The sequence below is a fragment of the Mus musculus genome, chromosome 18 (genome assembly GCF_000001635.26).
Source record: "Mus musculus strain C57BL/6J chromosome 18, GRCm38.p6 C57BL/6J".
NCBI lineage: Eukaryota > Metazoa > Chordata > Mammalia > Rodentia > Muridae > Mus > Mus musculus.
Window position 1 is genome coordinate 12,111,213 of NC_000084.6, and position 23,347 is coordinate 12,134,559.

General features: G+C 44.3%; 2 protein-coding genes and 1 long non-coding RNA gene across 39 annotated transcripts in view; 2 read left to right on the top strand and 1 right to left on the bottom strand.

Moving 5' to 3' along the window:
• Tmem241 (transmembrane protein 241) overlaps window positions 1-10,358 on the bottom strand; it is a 141,452-nt gene extending 131,094 nt beyond the window's left edge. For 7 of the 33 annotated variants that reach the window (XR_003952531.1, XR_386003.4, XR_386002.4 and 4 more), the window contains exons 1-3: window positions 10,169-10,351; window positions 7,192-7,238; window positions 2,183-2,260 (exon numbers count right to left, since the gene is read on the bottom strand). Coding sequence is in view for 23 of the 33 variants with exons in the window: in XM_011246967.3 (XP_011245269.1) it covers window positions 2,183-2,260; window positions 7,192-7,238; window positions 10,169-10,240 (197 nt within the window). In the remaining 10 variants the exon portion in view is untranslated. Of the gene's footprint in view, window positions 1-2,182; window positions 2,261-7,191; window positions 7,239-10,168 lie in introns of all 33 variants that reach the window. The other 26 variants (NR_110356.1, NM_001289667.1, NM_001289666.1 and 23 more) reach the window with 14 other exon arrangements.
• Gm41667 lies at window positions 10,267-11,258 on the top strand. The gene is made up of 2 exons (XR_877181.2): window positions 10,267-10,457; window positions 11,079-11,258. It is a non-coding gene; the product is annotated as a predicted gene, 41667 (long non-coding RNA).
• A 3,620-nt stretch (window positions 11,259-14,878) lies between these two features.
• Riok3 (RIO kinase 3) overlaps window positions 14,879-23,347 on the top strand; it is a 31,277-nt gene continuing 22,808 nt past the window's right edge. For 4 of the 5 annotated variants that reach the window (XR_001782390.2, XR_001782391.2, XR_001782389.2 and 1 more), the window contains exon 1: window positions 14,879-17,761. Coding sequence is in view for 1 of the 5 variants with exons in the window: in NM_024182.4 (NP_077144.2) it covers window positions 17,699-17,761 (63 nt within the window). In the remaining 4 variants the exon portion in view is untranslated. The remainder of the gene's footprint in view (window positions 17,762-23,347) is intronic. The other variant, NM_024182.4, reaches the window with a different exon arrangement.

Below are 23,347 nucleotides of genomic sequence, written 5' to 3' on the forward strand. Positions count from 1 at the left end.
ATACACTATATTCTCATATTTGTGATGGTTTCATAATACTCAGGGTAAATGCCCAGAAATGCTGTTCAAAGATACAGACCCTGAAGTTTACAAAATCACTTTGTAGAGGAATCACACACTACCTTTAAAGGCCTAACCCTGAGTTAAGAGCCAAGGGCCTGAACATTAGAAACAGAGGAGGCTCTTCTAATTCATCAGCTGGGGTATCTGAGACTCTTACGTGGGCTAATTCTTTCATTACCTTATTTTCCCACAAAAGAAACAAAATAGAATTGAAGTCTGTGGTGGTCCTGGCAGGGTCTCAGGCTCCTTCGGCATCTGGGCCTCTGGGGACCACTGAGCCAGTGCGGGTGTTCATGTACCATTGCTTACACACATATGTGTTTGCATGAGGGTAGAGGACCAACTCCTGACCAGAGGGATTGCAGGCACTATCACTTTGAAGTATCTCTTGCCAAGGGGTCTGGTTTGAAAACTGCCCATCTGTCATGCCCCTTAAGTGACTGGAAGCCCAGACAGTGCATTTCACTTGAATCACAGGTCTGTTTTCCATTTGCACATGCAACCCACCATTGGCGTACATAATAAGACTATTATTGAGATGAAGCCTAATTAAATTAAATCACTTGTTTTTTAAATAGAGCATGCCTTATTGAGAGAACATCTGCTTCCTGCAAACACTCTGCAGTGTTTTGTTATGGGTGCCTGAAAGGCTCCTCAAATGAAATCCTCAAAAATTCTGTATTCTATTGACATCTAGTGGCTATAAAGTAACTTCCAAACATGAAAATAAAGAGCCAAGAGAGTTGACTGCTGACATTGCCTAAAATACCAACCCCACCACCACTATAATGTCAGTACTTGCTATTCAGGTGAAAGGACCTCAGCATATTCCTTTCTATCTTGTGTGTGTATACATGTGTACATGTTTGTGTGTGTGCACATGTTGTGCATGTGGAGGTCAGAGGTCAACCTCAGATGTCTTTACCAATTGTTCCACACCTTATTTTTTTGAGACAGGGTCTTTCACCAAAGCTGAACTGGATTTCACTGAATCTTCTAGACTCGCTGACCAATACACACAAACACACACACACACACACACACACACACACACACACACACACACACACACCAGTGCTGGGCTTACAGGCAAGCAAGAACTTTACCAACTCAATTGTCTGCCAGCTCCTTCTGGGTATATAGAGAGGTTGGAGGGAGCAAGCAAGGAGGCAAACTATAAACTATAGTTTATAAATTATAAACTATAATCTCAAATAAATTAAAAGAAATAATTTTTTATGGTTTTTCGAGACAGGGTTTCTCTGTATAGCTCTGGCTATCCTGGAACTCACTTTGTAGACCAGGCTGGCCTCGAATTTAGAAATCCGCCTGCCTATGCCTCCCAAGTGCTGAGATTAAAGGCATGCACCACCATGCTCAGCAAGAAATAATTCTTAAATAAAAAATAATTTAAAAATTGAAAAAGCCATGTATTGTTTTTCATGTACTCCCTCTGCTTCCTGCTTGAAGATCAAGATGTGAGCTCTCAGCAATTCCTGCCATCAAGTCTCTGCTCAGCCATCATGGACCCTAAAACTGTGGAACTGTAAACCCACCACACACCCTCCTTCTATATGTTGTTTTGGTCCTGGTGTTTTGGTTTTTTCTTTTGTTTGGTTTGGTTTGGTTTGGTTTGGTTTTTTCAAGACAGGGTTTCTCTGTGTAGCCCTGGCTGTCCTGGAACTCACTTTGTAGGCCAGGCTGGCCTCAAACTCAGAAATCCACCTGCCTCTGCCTCCCGAGGGCTGGGATTAAAGGCATGGGCCACCACGTCCAGCTGGACCTGGTGTTTTATCACAGCAAAAGAAAAGCAACTGATACATTGGAACTATTCTTAACTAATCTGTAAATAGAAATAATTTAATAAAATTTCCAAGAATATTTAAAGCTGCTCCAGTAAGTTATCTGTAGTGATCCTTAGACCTAAAATAAAGGCAAATTAATATGGTATCAAAACTTGCATGTCTCTAGTAATTTTAATATCATATGGCTCACACTGTTCAAGATTTGTCTCATTATAAAAATCACTGGACCTCAAGGATGGTTTCCTGGTGCAATTCAATACACATTTAAAGCAAGTGTGCACGACCAGGAGTCAGTTACACAGAAACTGCTGTACCTTGGACTGCTGTGGAGCTCCACCCATCCTAGTTTCCATGACATATGAAGCAAAAGTCCACCAATGAATGTCTGCCACCTGGAAAAGATGGACGTCATGATGAATAACTCCAGGCCCACAGAGTCCAGCTCTATCCAGTCATGACAGGCCTACTGACGTCATGACTACATACCTCCAACCCTTCCCCTCTTCTCTCCCATTTTCCCTCAGACGAGTCCAGTTTTCCAGTAAGCTGACACTCTTACTCATCTATTCCACCTCTAGACATTTCCTGAACAACCTCATTCATAGCCCATATATACGAGTGACTTCCAGATCCCCATTTTTTACCTAGATCTACCCTGAAATCCCAGAAGCTCCCAATTACATCATATGCACAATGCCACCTTCGACATGGCCAACCTTGAGCATGGTCCTACGGTCCTTTCAGCCAACTGAGACGTGCTCTCAACCCATCCTTCCTAGCTCTTCCCATGGCTACTTGGGAAAGTCCTCATGATTGTATTTAGCCCCATAGCATCTGCATCCAAAGCCACTGCCCTAGCTGTTGTTGTAATTTGGCCTTTCTTGCACCTGGTCCTTAGCTTAGTCCTATGAGTCCCCAGGGTTGTCCCCACCATTCATTCTCTATCTTGTAGCATTTTTTTCTAAGCTGCTAATTAAATCATGCCACTCACGTGTTTTAAAAATCGTTGATTCTTCCTCAGCCTTCCGCCCCTTCACAGCCATGTATACTACATACACCCTAGGGCCATGAAGCTCACTAGACACACTGTGCTTTTAGCTATACTATATGTATATGTGCTCTTATATACAGTCAGAGAGAGTGTACGTTAGCAACACTCTTTCCTCTCCTACTGTGCAAAACACATCAAAATGTCAAACGAGCCGGGCATGGTGGCATATAGACCTGTAATCCCAACACTTGGGAGGGTGAATCAAGAGGGATATGAGAGAGTAGATAGATGGCTCGGCACACACAGCATAAACACACACACACACACACACACACACAGAGAGAGAGAGAGAGAGAGAGAGAGAGAGAGAGAGAGAGAGAGAGAGAGAAACTTATAAGAATAAAAATAAAGCTGGGCGTGGTGGCCCACACCTTTAATCCCAGCACTTGGGAGGAAGAGGCAGAGGCAGGCAGATTTCTGAGTCTGAGGCCAGCCTGGTCTACAAAGTGAGTTCCAGGACAGCCAGGGCTACACAGAGAAACCCTGTCTCGAAAAACCAAAAATAAATAATAAATAAATAAATAAATAAATAAATAAAAATAAACCTTAAAAGAGGCCAGGGAATTGTGAACTCAAGGCCATCTCTTAGAGGTGATAGAGAAGTGATAGTTCCAAGTATTCTCTCTCTCTCTCTCTCTCTCTCTTTTTGTTTTGTTTTGTTTTGTTTTTTTCGAGACAGGGTTTCTCTGTGTAGCCCTGGTTGTCCTGGAACTCACTTTGTAGACCAGGCTGGCCTCGAACTCAGAAATCCACCTGCCTCTACCTCTGCCTCTGCCTCTGCCTCTGCCTCTGCCTCTGCCTCCCGAGTGCTGGGATTAAAGGCGTGCGCCACCACACCCGGCTTCCAAGTATTCTCTTTAGTGATGTTTCTTATCCATATTCTGGGGCTCTACGTAATATTCAGCTCCTAGAGCCACCACAAAGGCAGTAAACCCCCATTGATCCCTTTACATGAAGGTTCTATGAAGGAGCCTCAGGCTTTTGAAGCCATCCACGTTTATCTTGAAAATCCACAGTTGGTCCAAGGATCCCTCACCCCTCATGCAGCTATCTCTTCCTGACAGTTTCTTTCTTTCTTTTTTTTTTTTTTTTTGTTTTTTTTGTTTTGTTTTGTTGTTGTTTTGAGACAAGGTTTCTCTGTGTAGCGCGGGCTGTACTGGAACTCACTTTGTAGACCAAGCTAGCCTCGAAGTCAGAAATCCGCCTGCCCCTGCCTTCCAAGTGCTGCGATTAAAGGTGTGCGCCACCACTGCCCGGCTCCCTGACAGTGTCTAATGGTGACCTTTCTACGTCCCACTGCCTGCATATGGAAGTTCTAATTACTGTGATCGTGGCCGTGTTCACATCCTTGACCAGGGCTCACATCTGACAGTAATCTGCCCTCTCAGGGCACATTTATATTTTACCTGATTCATCCATACGTTTTAAGACCTTAACTTTAGTTACAAATGACATGAGGGACCTCATCTCAGATGTGACTGTAACACACCCATGTGTTGTGATATTATACCAAGAACCCCTGGCCTCCAGGACAAAGTCTCTTATGTATGATTCAACTCTGACTTAGGCCAGTCCCTCCCCAGGATAAACTCTCTCTCCCTGCCTTGGGGATTCCCAAAGCACACGACATGCAACCTCAAAATGTGCCATGTTAATTCCTACTTCTTGGAATTTGTAGACACTGCCCACATTCTCCATAATATGCCCCATCTCCCAATGCATTAGAAGACAACTAGTCAGCAGTAAGACCTAGTGTTTCACTGGTCCAGCTGAGAACAGGCCAACTAGAACAGGCCTCCTGAATCCACCAGGTCTAGAGCAGAGGTCTAAACCTGGTCAGTTTTCCACCCAAAGAGACATGTGGCAGAGTATGGGTGTTTTTGTCTTCATGTCTGTGCAGCACAAGTATGCAGCGCCTATGGAGGCATGGAGTGGGTGTCCTCTGGAATTGGAATTATAGACAGTTATGCGACATCACGTGTGTGCTCGGGTCTTTAGGAACAGCTTGTGCTCTTAACCATGACGCCATGTCTCCATCCCCCAAACACATCTCTACAGAGAAGCATGAGGGAGGTGCTCTATACATATGTAAATGGCATATGCTTAAAAAAAAAAAGTCAGCAGCTCTTCTCCCTAAAAACTTAACAAAAGAATACCCCCCCAAAAAAAGACCACAGAAGACTAACTATACATTGCTTTAAGGACCCAAAGGCAAAAGGAAGGATTACACAATGAGCATATTATTAGTTGGGTAAATGTAATTTTTATTCTCCTGTATTAATTGTCATCTTAGGCTTACTGCTTCTATCTGTTAACCTAGTCCTAGTCCTGGAAGCTTCTAGCCTCAGTACAATCGTATCCAGGCCTAGATTGTCTTCAGCCTCTGAGACTGGCTGCGGAGTAAGCTTGCCCTTTCTTGTTCTTTCTGAGCTCTGGCAGGCTGGTTCAACTCAGCTGCTCTGGCTCAGACTCCTCTCCAAGCTGACTGATTCAATCTGGCTTCTCTCCTGGCCTCTGACTGAATTCTCTGCTCCACCTCATAGTAACTTTGGCCTGGTGGCTGAGGCCTGTGATCCCAGCTCCTGGGAAACTGTGGCAAGAAGATCACAAATTCAAAGTGTGCCTGGGCTACAGAGTGATCAGCCTTTGTCTTAAAAGCAAATTTTTAAGGGCAGGTGATATAGCTAAGTAGTACAGCAAATGCCAGCAGGTTTGGATCCTAGGCTCAATCCCCAGTACCAAGACCAAAATGCACCATAAATATGAAAAATGGGCTGGCAAGATGGCTCAGTGGTTAAGAGCGCCGACTGCTCTTCCGAAGGTCCCGAGTGAATGTCCCGAGTTCAAATCCCAGCAACCACATGGTGGCTCACAACCATCCGTAACGAAATCTGATGCCCTCTTCTGGAGTGTCTGAGGACAGCTACAGTGTACTTACATATAATAAATAAATAAATCTTTAAAATAAATAAATATGAAAAATGCTAAAACTGCAGTAAAAATAGTGGGTAAAAGGCACCAATAGAAAATTCACCAAAAAGAGGTCAGAACAGAGAAGCACAAGAAAATTATCTGCCTTTAGGAATCAGCTACATTGTGAAACAAGCAAAAAAATGTATTGTTATTTGCTCATGAAATTTGCAGAAAGGAAAAAAATAGGAGTCATAGTTTGGATATGCATGCAGGGTTAAAAGGTAAACTGAGGCTGGAGAAATAATAGCTTAGCAGCCAGGAGCACTGACCAGTATCCTGGGGTTCAGTTCCCAGCACCCACATGGCAACTCACAACAGGCTATAACTATAGCTCCAGGAAACCCAATATCCTCTCCTGAACTCCAGGGGCCCCAAGTACATAGTGTACATACACATACATACATACATATATATATATATATATATATATATATATATATATATATATATATATACACATACATATACACATACATACATACATACATACATGTATACATACACACATACATATATACATACACGCATACATGCATATACATACATACATACATACATGTATACGTACATACAGGCAAAGCATTCATACACATAAAACAAATCAAATCTTTTTTTAAAAACTGGTAAAGTATTTTTAAAAAATGATTTTATTGCCAGTCAGTGGTGGCACACTCCTTTAATCCCAGCACTCAAGAGGCACTGGCAGGCAGATCTCTGTGAGTTTAAGGCCAGCCTGCTCTAGGACAGCCATGTAGAAAGACCCTGTCTCAAGATGAAAAGATAGAGAGAGAAGAAAGAAGAGAGAAGAGAGAGAGAATTCTAAAGAAGTTCTTCTGTCAAATTTAAGTGGGAATATCCAAGAAGTCATTCAGTTTGACCAGTTCAAAATGAAAAATGCCTGGGGCTTTTATGATTCCTAAGTGGGACATGGTCCAACACCCACTAACAAAATGGATGAACCATAGTATCTCATGTTGATGATGAGACTTTGTAGTTACTAAAACGTTCAAAGAACATTTTAAGGCACTGTTTGAACATTTCCTACAAATGCATATGAGGGCTGCTAAAGACGTTTGCCCTGGAAGCTGGAGAGCTGGCTCAGAAGTTAATAGCACACGCTGCTCCTGCAGAGGACCAGAGTTCAGTTCCTAGCAGCTCTGCATGTGAGGCAGCTCACAACTGCCTGTAACTCCAGCTACAATGGCCTCTATGGGCCCTTCATTCATGTGTCATACACATATACACAGAAACATACAAAGTTTAAAGAACAAAGATCTGAGGGAAAAAATAGATACTCACCCTTGGAATAATGTAGGGTAGGTAAATTTCAGGACAGACAGGACATACTGAAAAACAAATACCAGATTAATGGACATTATGAATGACACAGAAGTGAAAAAGCATATACTATTCCTATTGGAGGAATATGAGTATGTTAAATATCTCAAGGGCTTCATTCCCCAAAATCATGAATGGCAAAAGAACGACCTTACAAGTTAGCCTAAAGAGCAACTCAGCTGAAGTAAGTTTATATTTTCATTTTACTACTGCTTGCTTGTTTGTTAAGATAGGATCTTGTCTGTAGCCCAGGCTGGCCTAAAACTTGCTATGCAACTCAGGCTCCTGGTAATCCATTGGTCTTGGCCTCCTAAGTTGCCAGAATTACAGGTATGTGCCACCATACCCTAATTTATTTATATTAATTCTTTCTTTTTAAATTCTTTGTTGTGTATAATCCGTTGATATAATGTATGTGTACACATCCACCTGTGTGAGTGTGAGTGTGGGTGCAGGTACAGTGATGCATGCAGGAGTTAGTTTGCCTCACCTTGCTTGTGATATGCTCTTGTTATCCACCATTGCATATGCCAGGCCACCTAGCTCAGGAGCTCCCAGACAGCCCTCTTCTGCTCCCTATCTTGCCATAGGACACACATTACTACATCAGGCTTTTGAGTGGGTCCAGGGATCTAAATGCAGGTCCTCACACTTAGGAGGCAATCACGTTTACTTGAGTGTCTCCCCAGTCAAATGTATAGAGCTTTATAATGGAGAAATTGTATTTTGTCTTTGGAGACATCTTTTTCTATTATGAACATTATAAGTTTATTTATTTATTATGTATTTATTTGTTCACTCATTCTTATCTAAAACCATTGAGTTCGAGGCCAGCCTGGTCTACAAAGTGAGTTCCAAGACAGCCAGGGCTAGAGAGAGAAAGCCTGTTTCGAAAACAAAACAAAACAAAACAAAACTTTAAAAAAGAACTCTTTTAATTCTCCACATTATTTTAAAAAAAAAAAAAAAGACAGTTGAGCCAGGTACGGTGACACATGCCTTCAACCCCAGTGTTTGGGAGGCAGAGGCAGGTGCATCTTTGGGAGTTCAAGGCCAGCCTGGTCTACAAAGCTAGTTCCAGGCCAGCTGGAACTATCCTCTGAGACCTTTTCTCAAAAGAAAGAAAAGGGGAGGGGTGGGGAAAGGAAGGGAGGGAGAGATTAATGAGGATGTTCATGGAGTCTCCTCCTCTGCCTACCCAAAGCTGTCCGTGAATAAGCTCCTAACGACCACAATGATGGACTTGCTGCAATCCACGTTTAGGATTTCCCCTTACGTACTTCCACTGGCATCCTTGGGATGCCCCACGCTACCTTTCCCTGATGCTTTTATTCTGAACTGGAGGAAGGAGGAATTGAGAACTGGGCATGTCTTGGAACACCCATTATAACCTTCATTGTGATACCAAATAGTTACTCAATTTGTTGTGTGCTTAGCTTTGGTCTACAAAGGGAGGGAGATCTAAGAAGCTGAAGGCCAGGCAGAGATGGTGATACAGGACAGCGGCTGAGCCTATCATGAGGTGCTGGGTTCAGCCCCCGAGTGCCACCAAATAAAACAAAACTTGGAGGCTCCCACCTCAATTTTGCCAAACAGTAAGAAAAGAAATCTATGGTCTGAAAAAAAAAAAAAGGCTCAGAGGTTGAAAATGCTTGCTTGAAAAAGACCAAGTTAAGATTCTCTGTATCTACACTAGCTAGCTCACAGCCACCTTTAATACCTCAGACAGCTATACTCACACGCAATTACTGCCACCCCCCCCTACAGCTATGAAATTAGAAGTAAAATAAATACTTTTTTAAATCTATGACAAATTGAATGTTAGTTCTACTAATGTCACTGAGCTATGTGTAGTGGTGCTTGACTGAAATTCCAGCATCCCCATGAGGAGGCACAAGGAAGATTCAGACCAGCCTGGACTACAAAGCAAGGCCCAGTCTTAGGGGGTAAACAGGGCTGGTGAAACGGTTCACTGAGTAAAACCTGATGATCTGCGATCTGAACTGACTCTTGCAAGATGCCCTCTGCTCTGACCTCACACGTGCCCCACAGTAGGTAGACCCACAATGAGAGAGAGAGAGAGAGAGAGAGAGAGAGAGAGAGAGAGAGAGAGGCTGGAGACTGGAGTTGGAGAGATTGCTCAGCAGTTAAGAGCACTGGCTGCTCTTCCAGACAATCTTAACACATGGTGGCTCACAACCATCTGTAACTCCAGTTCCAGAGAAACTAATGCCTTCTGGTCTTTGCAGACACTGCACACATATGCTGCACAGACAAACATACTAGAAAAACAACCATACACATAAAATAAAAATAAATCTTAAACTCAAAGCAACTTCCCACTCCTATCAAAATATGACAGTTTCTGCCTCACCAAGATTTTAAGCCACAAAAACAAACAAACAAGCAAACAAAAAAACCTCCGGTATATTGGAAATGCTTGGAACGGAGATAAAGACTTAATGAATCCATCAATGAGGTAAGGGCTAAGAAATTCATCTTTCCACTGCTCTGGGACTTTGGGTCCTGGGGAAGAAAAAAAGGGCAACTGCTTGTTTTCTGTTTATTTGCGTATATTTGTATTCATCTACTTGAGACAGGGTTTCAAGTACCCCAAGCTGGCCTCCAACTCTTGATGTAGCAGAGGGTGACCTTGAACCCCGGGTCCTCCTACTTCCACCCCCCAAGGTCTGAGAGTTTAGGTGAGTGCCTCGGATGGAACCCTGGACTTTGTGCACGCAGCCAGGCCACGTCCCCAGCCTCCTCTATATGATCCTCCCAGTCCAAGACAAAGTTCCGGGAAGTGGACTCAGAGTGCTTCCTCTCATGGTCCGTTTCCTCGACATCCGCATCGAGACCAGCCAGCCCCGGGCAGCTTCTGGAACGCAGACCGCACGGCTCGCAGCCCACGCGCAGTCGCGCCCGCACGCCTGCTCACCTTGTTGGTGAGGTGAGAAGCCAGGTAACAGGTGCAGAAGGTGAGGCCGAGCAGGGACCGCCTCACGTTCATCTGTCAGCTCTCCCGGCTTCCCGGGGACAGGCTGCAGAGCCCAGCCAGCCACCTCGGTCTCCGCCGCCCTGACACGACGCTCTGCTCAGCCAATCAGGGGGCCACTCGCCCGGGCGCCCGCCTCCTTAAAGGGGCCACGCGCTTGAGGGCTCCAAGCGTTTCTGCTGGAGGGGCGTCTTCTAGGTAGCAGGACCCGAGTCCTCTCTGGCTGCCAGAGGTAGGAAATGGTGGAAGAGAAAGTAAACACGTTACGGAAGATGTCATAGCCTTCCTTTATGGTTTGAGGAAAAATAGCCATAGCTATTACTGAATGGCTGGATGAAAATGCCGTAGGCTTTACGGAAGCCTCCACACACCCACTTTTTACTGTAGTGTTGAGGACCATAACCCAGGTCCTCATGTTTTCATAAAAGTGCTTTCCAAATTGAGCCCAGTCTAGATCGAAATCTTCAAACAGGATGAAATGTGAAGAAGTAAATCCAGTGACATACGGATGGAATTTTAAGATGCCCTCACCATTTCAAAAGACTTCACAAAATATTTCCTTTTTAAGGGCATGGTGATGATTGGTCTTTAGTGCCAGCACGTGGGAGACAGAGGCAGGCAGATTCTGTGAGTCCAAGGCCTGCCTGGTCCACACACCTTGTTTCAGGTTAGCCAGGGCTACACAGTGAGACCCTGTCTCGAAAAGAAAAACAAAAAACAAAAAAACCCCACAAAGTGTGTGAAAAATCTATGCAACCAAAATATTTAAATTCATTGCCAGAAAACACTGGCCTTGATAAAGTTTTGATATTCCCTCTTTGTTTTGTCTTTTCCCAAACTTTGTACACTGAAGCAATGGGTTCGTCAGGTTGGCTCCTACTTAATTGTTCCAGCTCGCGGAACACCGAAGCAGATAGGGTGGAAATGGTGTACGGTTGAGCGAGAAGGGAAAGGTGAGATGACATGCTGGCTTCTGGACACAACTGTCTGCACTCATGAGCCCACTGCAGCTATGGTTACCAACATACAACCTGCACAAGATCAGGCCAACAGGGAATCAGTCAGAGCGGCAGCAAGCACCACCAAGTGGAATCTGGGGTTCCAGAGAAAAGAAGACAGAAAGGATATGAAAGTCTAAGCAGGGACAGAAGAGGTGCCTGGGAGGAATGGAAGAACAGTGGTGGACAGGGTCAAGTACACCTGTATACACATGAAACTTTCAAGAAATAAATAAAATGTCTTTAAAATTTGTTCATATTTATGAGGTTTAATATCCATGATGCTATTAAAAATGTGTAAAAATGTAGTACTAACTGTCAATTTGACAGAATCTACAATCAGTTGGGAGCTGGGTCTCTGGGAATGTCTGTGGGGGTTATTTTGATCACACTAACTGAAGTGTGTTGCAGAATCACATTATGAACCCCAAGATTGTGGTGTTTACTGAAAAAACCTGTTTCTATTTGTGGTGCGGCTCAGCCTTAGTGCACAGGTTTAATCCCTCTGGCTGAAATACAGATAACACCTTAATATACACCTCTAACCCTATACAATGAAGGTAAAGTTAGTTATAGAAGGAAGCCCCTGTGTATTTGAAAGTGATGTATAATTGAGTGTCAAACAAAGTGTTGAGACAGAGAAAGACTTGACAGAATAGGATAGGCCCAACTCTCACGAGAGCAGAAAGGAAGGGGCAGTTAGTTACTTGAGGAGGCAGTGCAGAGAGAGGAGAGAAGCACGTTTACTGGGACAGTCATAGACAGACAGGTTGCAGAGAGAGAACAAGCCAGACACAGGTGAAGACAGAATGAGCCAGAGAATAAGAAGGAGCCTGAAGATTAGAACAGATTGCTAAAGTTAGTATGAGGCCAAGCAAAGTGAGTCAGAAACTGAAAAAAGCCAGTTTGAATCAGCCAGCATGGAGAAGAGTTTGAGCCACAATAGCTGAGTTGATCAGCCAGCCAGAGTTCAGGAAGAGCTAATAACGGGTGAGCTGATTCGGCAGGAAGTCGTCTCAGAGGCTGAAAACGTTCTAGGACTAGACAAAATCGTATGGAGGCCAGAAGTTTCCAGGACTAGGCGAATGTTAGCAGAAAGCAGCAAACAAGGTACTTTTACAGAAGTGGAGGTGCCACCCCATGTGAAGGCCCCATTCTTTCCCTGGGGTTCAGGACTGTTCATTGGCAGCGGTCTGTTTCTGCTGTGGACATGACATGCCCAGCTACTCCATGCTCCCGTTGCCTTGGCTTCTCCACCAGGAGCAGCTGGACCCCTAAACTGTGAGGCAGAACAAACCTTTCTCCTTGTAATTGTTTTTGTCAGTGGTGGGGACTAGGAATCATCACTCAAACCATGAAAACTCTGATCTCAGTAAGCAAGGATAGTTTATTGATACACAATTTAAAAATTCACTAGCACTGGAAAAAAGAAATAATAAATAATAAAAGGAAAGCCTAGAATCAAGCAAGCTTCAAGTCCAGTCTGATCCAGACACTCACCACTACTGTCTCTGGGGACTGAGTATGGCTGAGGACTAGAGTGACGGCAGGTTCAGGCTACCTCTGAACACCTCTGATTTGGCTTTGCATTTCTATAGGCCTACTGGTGTGGATGATAACTTACCGTCACCAACTTTAGCTAGCTTGTTCATTTGTGTAACAAACTGCTGGGAAAAGCAACTTAAAGACTGATTTGGGCTCAGTTCTTCCTGGCTGAGTGGACTTGACAGAGCAGAATATGTCTGGAAGCAGAGGAGAAACAAGGCCTAGGCTCCGGGAGCCTCTCCTTCCCTCCCTTCCTTCCCAGCCCCAGCCTAGTGAGTAATGTTGCCTGTTCTCCCCTCCTTTTAGCTAACCTCTAGAAACATACTTGCTACTGGTCTTTGGCCACTTTGTGGTTCTTTTTCCTTCCACCCTTCTCCACCCCCTTTCCATCCCTTCAGCCTCTAACACTATATAGGAGAGAAACAAGGATAGAAAGGGAAGGGGGGGGGGGGATGTTCCTTAGACCACTGCCGATTGGGGTGGCAAGTTTCTTGGCATAAGTTTGTTATTCACAATCAGGTATCTAATTTCTTCTATTGTTTCTTCTTTGCCCATGACTACTTAACAAACCACGAGCAATAGCAACCCAACCACCAACCCACCTCTGCTAGGGTCATAGCATTTATATACACTCTGAAAAGTCCACAGAATTCCAAATGTCATACAATCACAGAAACTATCCGCTGCTGGCAAAATCACACCCCTGCTAGAGCACAAGGCAAATCATAGTCATCTTCCCCACACCCCACCCCTGGGATTAAAACAAAAACATATGAACAGATTCTTATGATAGTTCTATGTTTTTCGAAGAAACCAGAATTCCAACTTTCAGTTCTACTTGCATTTTTAAAGGACTGTGTGTGTGTAATTCTGAATCTAGGCAAAAGGAATACACACACACACACACACACACACACACACACACACACACAAACAATCAAGGGTCCTTCATATAGCTCAGTAGGTAAAGGCACCTGCCATCAAGCCTGGCCTACATACACATGACTGTATGGCACATGTGAGTGCCACACCACAATAAACAAACAAACAAATAAGTGAATGTATAAAATTGGTTATTTTTAGAATTATTTTATTCATATGAGTACACTGTTGCTGTCTTCAGACACACCAGAAGAGGGTATTGGATTCTATGAAAGTTGACTGTGAGCCACTATGTGGTTGCTGGAAATTGAACTCAGGACCTCTCGAAGAGCAGTGTGCCATTTCTCCAATAAAAAATTTTAAAACCTGTTAAATCAATAACAAAAAAGCCAGAGCCCAGCAGGGCAGTGGTGGCGGGCGCATGCCTTTAATCCTGACACTCAGGAGGCAAAGGCAGGCGGAGCTCTGAGTCTGGGGCTAGCCTGATCTACAGAATGAGTTCCAGGACAGCTAGGGCTACACAGAGAAACCCTGTTTAGGTGAGAGGGGATAACAACAACAGGTCCAGGACCACTCTCACCTTATTCATCTTGTTCTGGGTGCTTCCGGACAGGAAACAGTGTGCCAAGCTGAGGGCATGAGGGTAAAAGTATTTAGCACACCAGAACAGACACGGGAAATATTTATTAAAGAAAATCCTGCAGGGCTGGACAGATGGCTCAGCAGTTGAAGCACTCCCTGTGCAAGCATGAGGTCTGGAGTCTAGATCTCCACCCATGTAAATGCCAGGTGGGCATGGTGGGCCACTGTAACTCCAGCTGTGGGAGGTAAGAGACAGAGGACTCCCTGGTGTCTGACAGGAAACCTCAATACAACTGACAAGGCCACAAAAGCTCCCAGAGATAATGTGTGTTTTCCCAAACGAGGATGTTAAACACAACAAGTGAGCTAGGCTTGCTCAGGGCAGGATTTGTTATCCTCAAATCTCTCACACAGGCACCTCACAAAACCACCTCATAACTTCATTTGCAAAAGGAAACTCTGTATGAGAGAAATAAGTAAACCAGTTCGGATATGTTTGTTACTTAGTTCTTAAACACTATTAAAAATTTCAAAGTTTGCCTAATTTTTAAACCTTGTGGGAGATTACAGGCTTTGAGCAACATAACTTAAGAAGTCACAGGATCATGCATTCATTCATTTATTTATACATATATACATACATTCATTGTAAAGGTGCCTAACAGCAACTGTCTTTCAAAAGTAAAACAGATTTAAATTCATTTCAACATTAAAAAACCAAAGAGCCTTATTTATGTTTCCTTTGGAGACCAGAGAGCGTGCTGACACTAGAAATGTGTTGACTGTTTTCTCTCAGCTGAGCACCACCGGGCTCTTCAGCAGAGGGAAAGCAGAAGCTGCAGGAAGCCCTTACTTGTCATGCTTCCTTTGTTCCATAATTAAATAGGCACGACCCCATTCAAAGACTCCATTACATCTTACAGGTCTAAATGCTGTCATTGGTATCCCACTGTGGGGAGCCGAGGAAAGCTTGAATGAATGTGTAAAAAATGAAGTTCTGGCCGGGCATGGTGGCGCATGCCTTTAATCCTAGCACTTGGGAGGAAGAGGCAGAGGCAGGTGGATTTCTGAGTTCGAGGCCAGCCTGGTCTACAAAGTGAGTTCCAGGACAGCCAGGGCTACACAGAGAAACCCTGTCTCGAAAAAGAAAGAAAGAAACAAACAACAACAACAACAACAACAAAAAAAAAGAATGAAGTTCTGGGGGCTGGAGAGATGGCTCAACGGTTAAGAGCACTGACTGCTCTTCCAGAGGTCCTGAGTTCAAATCCCAGAAACCATATGGTGACTCACAACCATCCATAATGAGATTTGACCCCCTCTTATGTATCTGAAGACAGCTACAGTACTCATGTACATAAACTAAATAAATCTAAAAAAAAAATGAAGTTCTAAGTGAATGTGTGTAGTTGACATGGGTGCATCCATGTCAAGGGCTGAAGGCCTAGGACCCATGGGAGTGGCCGTGCCTTCCCTGTATGGGTCAGGCTTGGAACTGGTAAACGCTAAACCCTTCTTGGGGTCCAAGGAAGAGTGTTTTCAAATAATTGATGAGGACATACAAAAGCTAGCAATTGAAGCTTCTCCTCCCAGATGACTGCAACTGGAGACTGCTCCACCTACACCTGCTGTGCACAACAGTGTGCTGAGATTTTAAGCTGTTGCATAGTAGATACACTCCACCAGAGCTGGCATAACCTACTTGGTGCCAGTTTTTCTGGACATTGTATCTGCATATCTGTCTTTTCTTTTTTCCCTAGGCACCACAGTCAGGTTTTAAAGACCGATGGCTACAGTAAGCAACACATACCCACTCTATTCAGATTTGAAAATATATAGTTACTTATTTAAGGTGGGTCTCTCTATGTAGTCTTCACTGGCCCGAAACTTGATATGTAGACCAAGCTGACCTCCAACTCAGATTCATGTGCCTCTGCCTCTGGAGTGTTGGGATCCAAGGTGTGCGCCACCTCATTTGGTCAAAGATTGTACATATTTTAAGTGTCTGCCTGACATTTTAGGAGTCTGTAGTTGGCAACATCAGGCAAACACCTTAACTACTGGATCCCTTATCCCGTGGCCTGATTCTTTGTCTTGGTTCTGTTAGCATCTCATCCTCCTCTCACTTTTACTTCACTGTGGTTTCCTTTTATTCAAGAATATACTGCATTTGCTCATCCTAAACCTCTTACGTAATGCACTACCAACATCTGTACCCCAACCCCAAACTAACATCTTGGAAATAAAAGAAAGATCCGAGTTGGAATACACAGTCACCTGACAGAAACCTTTTAAAATTCTCATGCCTTGAAATTACACAGATGGCAACACATTCAAAACATGTGTCAAGGCAAGTCTCTGCAACCCTCCCTGACTGTCAGGATAGGATTGCAGTGGGTAAGCCACTGCAATCACCCAGCAGACAGCTGTCAGAAATATCTTTCTGGTATGCAAACTAGAAGCATCATACTCTGCTTTTAATGCCATCTCAGCTCTTGCTATTTCTTTCTTTCTTTTTTTTTTTTTTTTTTTGGTCATAACAACCAGCTCTGAGGTTGTTGTTGTTTTTTAATTTTAGCTCTTGTGATTTGATCCGAACAACCCCCACAAAGCTCATGTGTTAAAATGCTAGGCGGCCAGCTGGAGGGGCCATTTAATGTCCAAATTGAGTTACTTTCTTCTATGTACCTGTTTCATTTTCAGGAACGGATGGAATCTTCTCCTCAACATCATTTTTGAGATTAAACCCCGACTAGTGCTTGGATATAGTGATGTATAATGCTTATGCTTTTCCAGTCATTATATAAATTTCCCAATAAAATAGAGAATCACCCATTTTATTGCGCCGTCTTATTTTTCGCTCAGTATTAGGCCACATATTCAGCAGCTTTTCTCATTCCACACCTGCCCTCAGATGACACTTAACCCAGTCGCAATCTGTATCACTATCACTTTCCCCTCTTTAAAGATGCCAGTTCTGCCGCCGCCGCCCCTTCCGCCAATCCGTCCGGGTTTCGAATTACCCCGGGAAATAATGATCAGAGACAGCCAGGCTTAAGCATTCGGAGGCCACACTTGAATTAATTAGATTCGGTGACTGGGAAGAAGGAACCGGAAGGCGGTGCCTGCACAGGGAGTGCCCGCTGAGAGAAAGCCAAACCCAGCCCTGCCTTGCCAGGAGCTCGTCAACAACCCTTGCCAGAAAACCTTTGAATCGGAAGCGCAGAGACCGGAAGTACAGCCCTCCTGGGTTATGAACAGCCAATCAGAAGTGAGATCCTTAGTATACAGGGCGGAAAAGAAGTGGTCCAGTTCCGGCCGCGGCCGCCGCCGCCGCCGCCGCCATCTGTCACCTCACCTCCGGCACCGGCAGCGGGTTGCCCGTGCCCCGCCCGTGTCCTCGGCGGAGCCCTTTCTTCCTCTTGTCACCTCTCGACTCTGTTCTCGTCTCTGCCTTCTTCCCGGAATGGATCTGGTCGGAGTGTCTTCGCCTGAGCCAGGGCCCGCAGCAGCTTGGGGACCCAGTAAGGTGAGCGAGCGGTGGTCACGGCAAGTGAGCCAGTTCACGCCAAATGCTGGTCTCCGAAGCTAGGAGACGTGAGTCAGGCGAGCCTGGGGCGGGACCCCGACGGCTTCGCTCAGGGTGCTCCGGGGTCCGACTGGATCTGCGCTTTGTCTTCTCCATTTGTTTCTGGACGAGAGCGGAGCGTCCCCCACGGACGCCGAGGTTTGAGGGAAAACAGCTGGCTCTTGTTTTTCACTAGCCAAGTGGGTCATCCCAGCCCCGAGAAAGCTTAGAAGGTCGCCTTAGCAAACTGTCGCTTTCAGACGAGTGCGGTTATCCCAGTTCGATAATGTCTTGTTTTTGAAATGTTAAAAATCTAGGTGCGCCTTCCCCGCTCCAGCTAATTATACTAAAGTGGGCAGTAATACTGTAAAATGGTTATGAATTTTCATGGTCTACCGTAGGCTTTGTTTTTCTGTACCTCTCGAGTGGCAGACTACGATTCTTTTCTGTTCGTGTCTGATTTTACGCCTCCTCTTTCTCGTGTTACACTGGTTCGGATGAAAAGGCTGGTAACACTTGCTGAGAGCAACAGTGCTTCCTTTGGGGTTTGTATTCCTCAGGTTTAAGGTTGTGAAGGCGATCCAGCCTTCTAAAACCTCGTAATAGTTTTTTGCGTGCTAACTCAGAATATTTTGCCTCATTTATTAATTCAATTGTTAATCTCAGTGGACTCTGCCTTTTTTTTAATCCAGAAAAAAAGAGATAATTAATTTGCGTTTTGGATTTTGTGGGGGTTGGTGTGAAAGGGTTGGTTTTTCGAGACTGGATTTTTTTGTGTAGCCTTGGCTGTTCAGAAACTTGCTCAGTATATGAATCTGGCCTCTAACTCAGAGATCCACCTGCCTCTACCTCTCTAGTGCTGGAACTAAAGACATGCACTATGACTGTCAGGCTCAACTGTTCAGTTTTTTGGTTTTTTGTTTGTTTGTTTGTTTGTTTTTTTGAGACAGGGTTTCTCTGTGTAGCCCTGGCTGTCCTGGAACTCACTCTGTAGACCAGGCTGGCCTTGAACTCAGAAATTTGCCTGCCTCTGCCTCCCGAGTGCTGGGATTAAAGGCGTGTGCCACCACACCCAGCTGTTCAGTTTTTTAAAAGTTGGTTTTATAAGTTTATAAGCCTGAAGGAAGATTCAAATGTTGTACTGGTAAATATGGGCACATCTTCATGTCATAGATGGATAAACGTTTGTGTGTGAGGCTCTGACTTTGTTGATGAGGTCAAAATGAATATACATAAAAGAACAAAAGTAGAGGCCAGGTTCTTTGACTTTCTCCAGCTAAACACCCACAGAAGTTGGAGGAAAGTTCCCTGAGACCATGTTTCACTTCCTAAATAATACCAGATAAAAAATGCCCTCCACCTTCTCCTTTAAGTGTATGTCAACAGAACTATAAAATCCCATTTTCATCATTTAACAAAAAGTATGTTCCTGGAGTTTTCTGGTAGACAGACTGCCAAAACCTTTCCTTCTCTAAGCCTGGAAAACCACAGTGAGTGCCTGGGGAGGAGGAGATGCAGAGGCCCTGAGAATAGGGCTGTTTAAAGAATCACTAATGCATAGTTTGATAGAAAGGAGCTTACTCTTCTATTTATTTGTTGTATATGTTTTGATTGAAGTATACTGGGAAAATCCATCCCACAGATCGATCCGTCTATCTATCTGTATATATCGTTATAGCAAATATAACTGAAGATGGACACAGTAACACAGTAGAGTTAGCATGAGTGTGCAGTTAGACATTCAGTTAGGCCACAGGATGATGATGTCATCAGATCTGATGTAAACTTGGCAAAGTTTATTATAATTGAGAGAATAAAAGTTACAAAGAAAAAGCATGTCTTAGTAATGCTGGAAAAGTTTTGACCTCACAGTTCACCTGACGGGGTCCCAGTGACCTGCTCTCCCAGGGTACGAGTGACAGAATGCCACACTGCTATTACAGACAAAGAGTTACAGGCCATAGCCCAAGACAGTGGGGGACTGTCAAACCAGAGGCAGAAGTTGGGAAGTCTCTAGCTCCAACAGGGAGCTGTAGAAATGAATCCATGGAACTGCAACAGACACCAAAGCGTCTGAGAAACTCAAAACCAAGAGGAGCTTAAGGAGACATGACAACTCTAATGTGGTGTCCTGATGTGATTCTACATCAGAAAAAGGCATTTGGGGAAAGCTAAGGAAATATTAGTGAGGTATGACTTTAGTTTTAGCATATTGCTCGGCATGGTAGTGTGTACCTGTAGTTCCAAGGCTGAATGCAAGAAAATCAGGAGTTCAAAGCCAGGCTGGGCTGTCTAGTGAGGACCTTGTCTCAAAAACTGTCGGTATTTAATGGTGCAGACCTGTAATCCCAGCACTGCAGAAGCTGAGGTAGAAGAACTGAAAGCAGGTGGGAAGTGAAGTTTCAAGAAAAGTTGTACCAGTTATGATGAATGTGCAGTTCTAGTGAGAGAGGTTGGCCCTTAGCTTAGGGGAAACCCAGAACATTTTTTCCAGAAATGTTTGACTCATTCATTGACTCATGGACAATGTGCCTTGGATTATTTGATTAGAAAGAGGATCTTCCTGTGAGTTGTGAGCTTAGACTTGCTTTAAGTAGAGGACTGAACTTTTGTTACTGGGTGCCTCTTGAGTTTGTCATTTTTCATTTTACCTGAGTCTGTCACCATAGATAGCCTTTCTATAGTGTGGAGCGAGCAGCTAGGAACAGACACATCATTTGGAACCAAAGGAAAGGAGGCTGATTCCTTCGACCTGCACTAGCCAGAGACTGATGAGTGTGGCCATGGTCAAGAACCGTGAGGAGCAGAGTTCAGTGGTGGGACTTCACTAGATCATATGATGGAACCATCTCTGGGTTAAGGATTTAGGAACGTGGCTATGGGTCTGTCAGATACAGTGTTAGGTTTATATAGCTGGACCCAAAATACTTGAGAGAACCATTTACAGGGTGGAAGATTCTGGCTCATGGTTTCAGAGTGTTCAGATCATGGTCACTGGGCTGTGGTTTTGGGCCCATAGTGAGACCACTTGTCATGGAAGTCAGAGCTGAGGATCTGGAAGGAAGCAGAGCAGAACCCTTGTGGTCTAGTTGTTTCTGGGAAACCCTCACAGGCACAACCAGAGGAGTGATTGGAATCCAGGCATTTCTTAGTCTGATGATATGATGATATTGACAGCCACAGTTGACCTCAGATGTACTCAGAAAGGATGGGTGTTGTTTCTCATCTGAGCTCCATATTATGTGTAAATATATTGATGGACAGAATTGTGAGTCAGAGTCACTGATGGGGTAGGAGTCAGAGATTTCGAATTGCCTTGGGTTTACTGCCACTTTAAAAATTTTAGTTTCTTGTTATTGGGTACATGTATGATGCAGGGAGTGGGGCACATGTGCCATGGTTTGCATGTGGGGATAAGAAGACAACTTTATAAACTTGGTTCTCCTCCCAGCTTTCTGTGGGTTCTGGGGATTGAACAAGCAAGGTTGTCATGCTTGCTCACCAGGTGTCTTATCAGCTGAGCCATCTCACTACTGCCTCATAACTACTCAGTAAAGAGTCTCAAGAGATTGACAGCACTGTCCACCATCTATCCTGGTGCCATTTCATAGGAGAAGCCTCTGGCACATGTCCCAAGCCCCTTTTAGCAGGATGAACATCTGTGGAGTGCTCCCTTCCCTAAAGCTGCCCCTCACAGAGCTCAGGGGAATTTTGTGGAAGGCTTTTACCGGCTACTTTTAAATGTGTCAATTTGATTTTAAACTGTGGGAGCCTGAAATTGTGACTTACCTAACTCAAGGAAGTTGCCTCAGTGGAAGGTGGCCCAGTTGAACTGGTTGGCAGAGATAGGGAAGTATAGCTGTAGAGTGTGAGGTTCCATAGGACATGGTCACTGTGAGTGGGCAGTTCCGTGTGCTGTTTATATCTATGGCCTGTGTTTTTGGACTTATCTTTGGGGAAATAGAGAAACTGCTATTTCAAAGTAACAAGATTTCTGCCTGACATTATTGGCTCTTCTGAGGAGTGTGTCACCTTGTAGTTTATAGTTAATGTCTTTAGAATCTGGTGATGACAGTAGACCCTGAGCCTGAGAAAAAGGCAGGCAAGATGGAGGAAGGGACTTGAGCAATTAGAGATGCTGAAAGTTACCAGACCCCTGCAGCTTCAGACTACGTTTGGTTATTTTTGCGTTGTTTCCTGTGGCGTGTGTCATGCAGTAATTACTTGAGTGTTTCTGTGTCTGAAGCTCTGAGCTGAGTCCTGAGGATAAGAGCTCATGCTCTGTCCTGGCTGCACTTTAGTGCTGATCTCTACTAATGGAGCTCTCCTTTGTCTCAGTTTCTAAGCCTTTAACATGTAGATGATACGGCCAGATGGAGTGGCTCATGCCCTTAATCCCAGCACATGAGAGGCAGAGCCTGGTCCACACAGTTTCAGGACAACCAGAACTACAAAACAGAGACCTAATTCAAACGAGGATCCAAGAGATGGCTCCTCACCCAAGTGAAGGGATTTATTACAGATCTGAGGGAAAGTACAGCTTGAGGCATCTGGAAAGGTTCACACTGGACTTGGCCATGCTTGGGCAGAAGAGAGAGAAGCAAGAGAAAGGAGAAACAAGCAGACCAAGAGACCAAGAAAGTGCATAGCCAGAATGGTTGGATTATATAGAAATCATAAACTGGGTGAAGGGAAGCACAGCCATTGGGCTGAAGAGGTAGGATGGGGGCGGGGCTAGGAAGTGCTGGGAGGAGCCACAGGTACTGAGTGAGACTTATCTGGGTTTCTTTGAGATCTGACAAGACCAACCAACCAATAAAGAAATAATGTAGCTACTCAAGTTGTGTCATGATTTAAATATGATTTAAATGTTGACATGTTATCTGTTGGGCAGAAATGTAGTTCATGCTATTGCCTGGAATGGCAGTTACCTAGAATGGACCTTAGATTCAATCTTCACCACTAAAAAAAAAAAAAAGGAGGGGCAGGAGGCTGCTACTTACCTTATTGGTTGATATTTGTGGTAAGAATCGTGACTGGAAGAATACAGTCATCTGCTTTTAGAGCTTGGACTTTGGAATTGATCAGACCAAGAACTTATTTTAATTGATTTATTTTTACTTCACTTGCATATATGTTTATATGAGGGTGTTGAATCCCCTACAAATGGAATTACAGACAACTGTGATCTTCCATGTGAATATGGGAATTGAACCTTTGGAAGAGCATCCAGGTACTCTTAATGGCTGAGCCATTTCTCCAACCCCCCAGACCAAGATTTCTAGGTTAAAGAGCAGACGGCCAAAGAAAGCCGTGTTCTGCACATTACAGAGAGCTTCAGTCAACTTTCCAGAAGCCTCTTCTACTGCGTGGACTTCTAGGGTGGGGCCTTCCATGGGGATGGACCAGCTCTACAATGGCTATTGTAGGTGTGTGCAAGGGGCATGTGCACCTCTTCTGTCTTAGACCAAGTCCAGATAAAACTTGCTCTGGTTCCCTTAGGCATGAAACAATTGTTGATTGCTCTCAGCTTCCATCCCAGCAGCC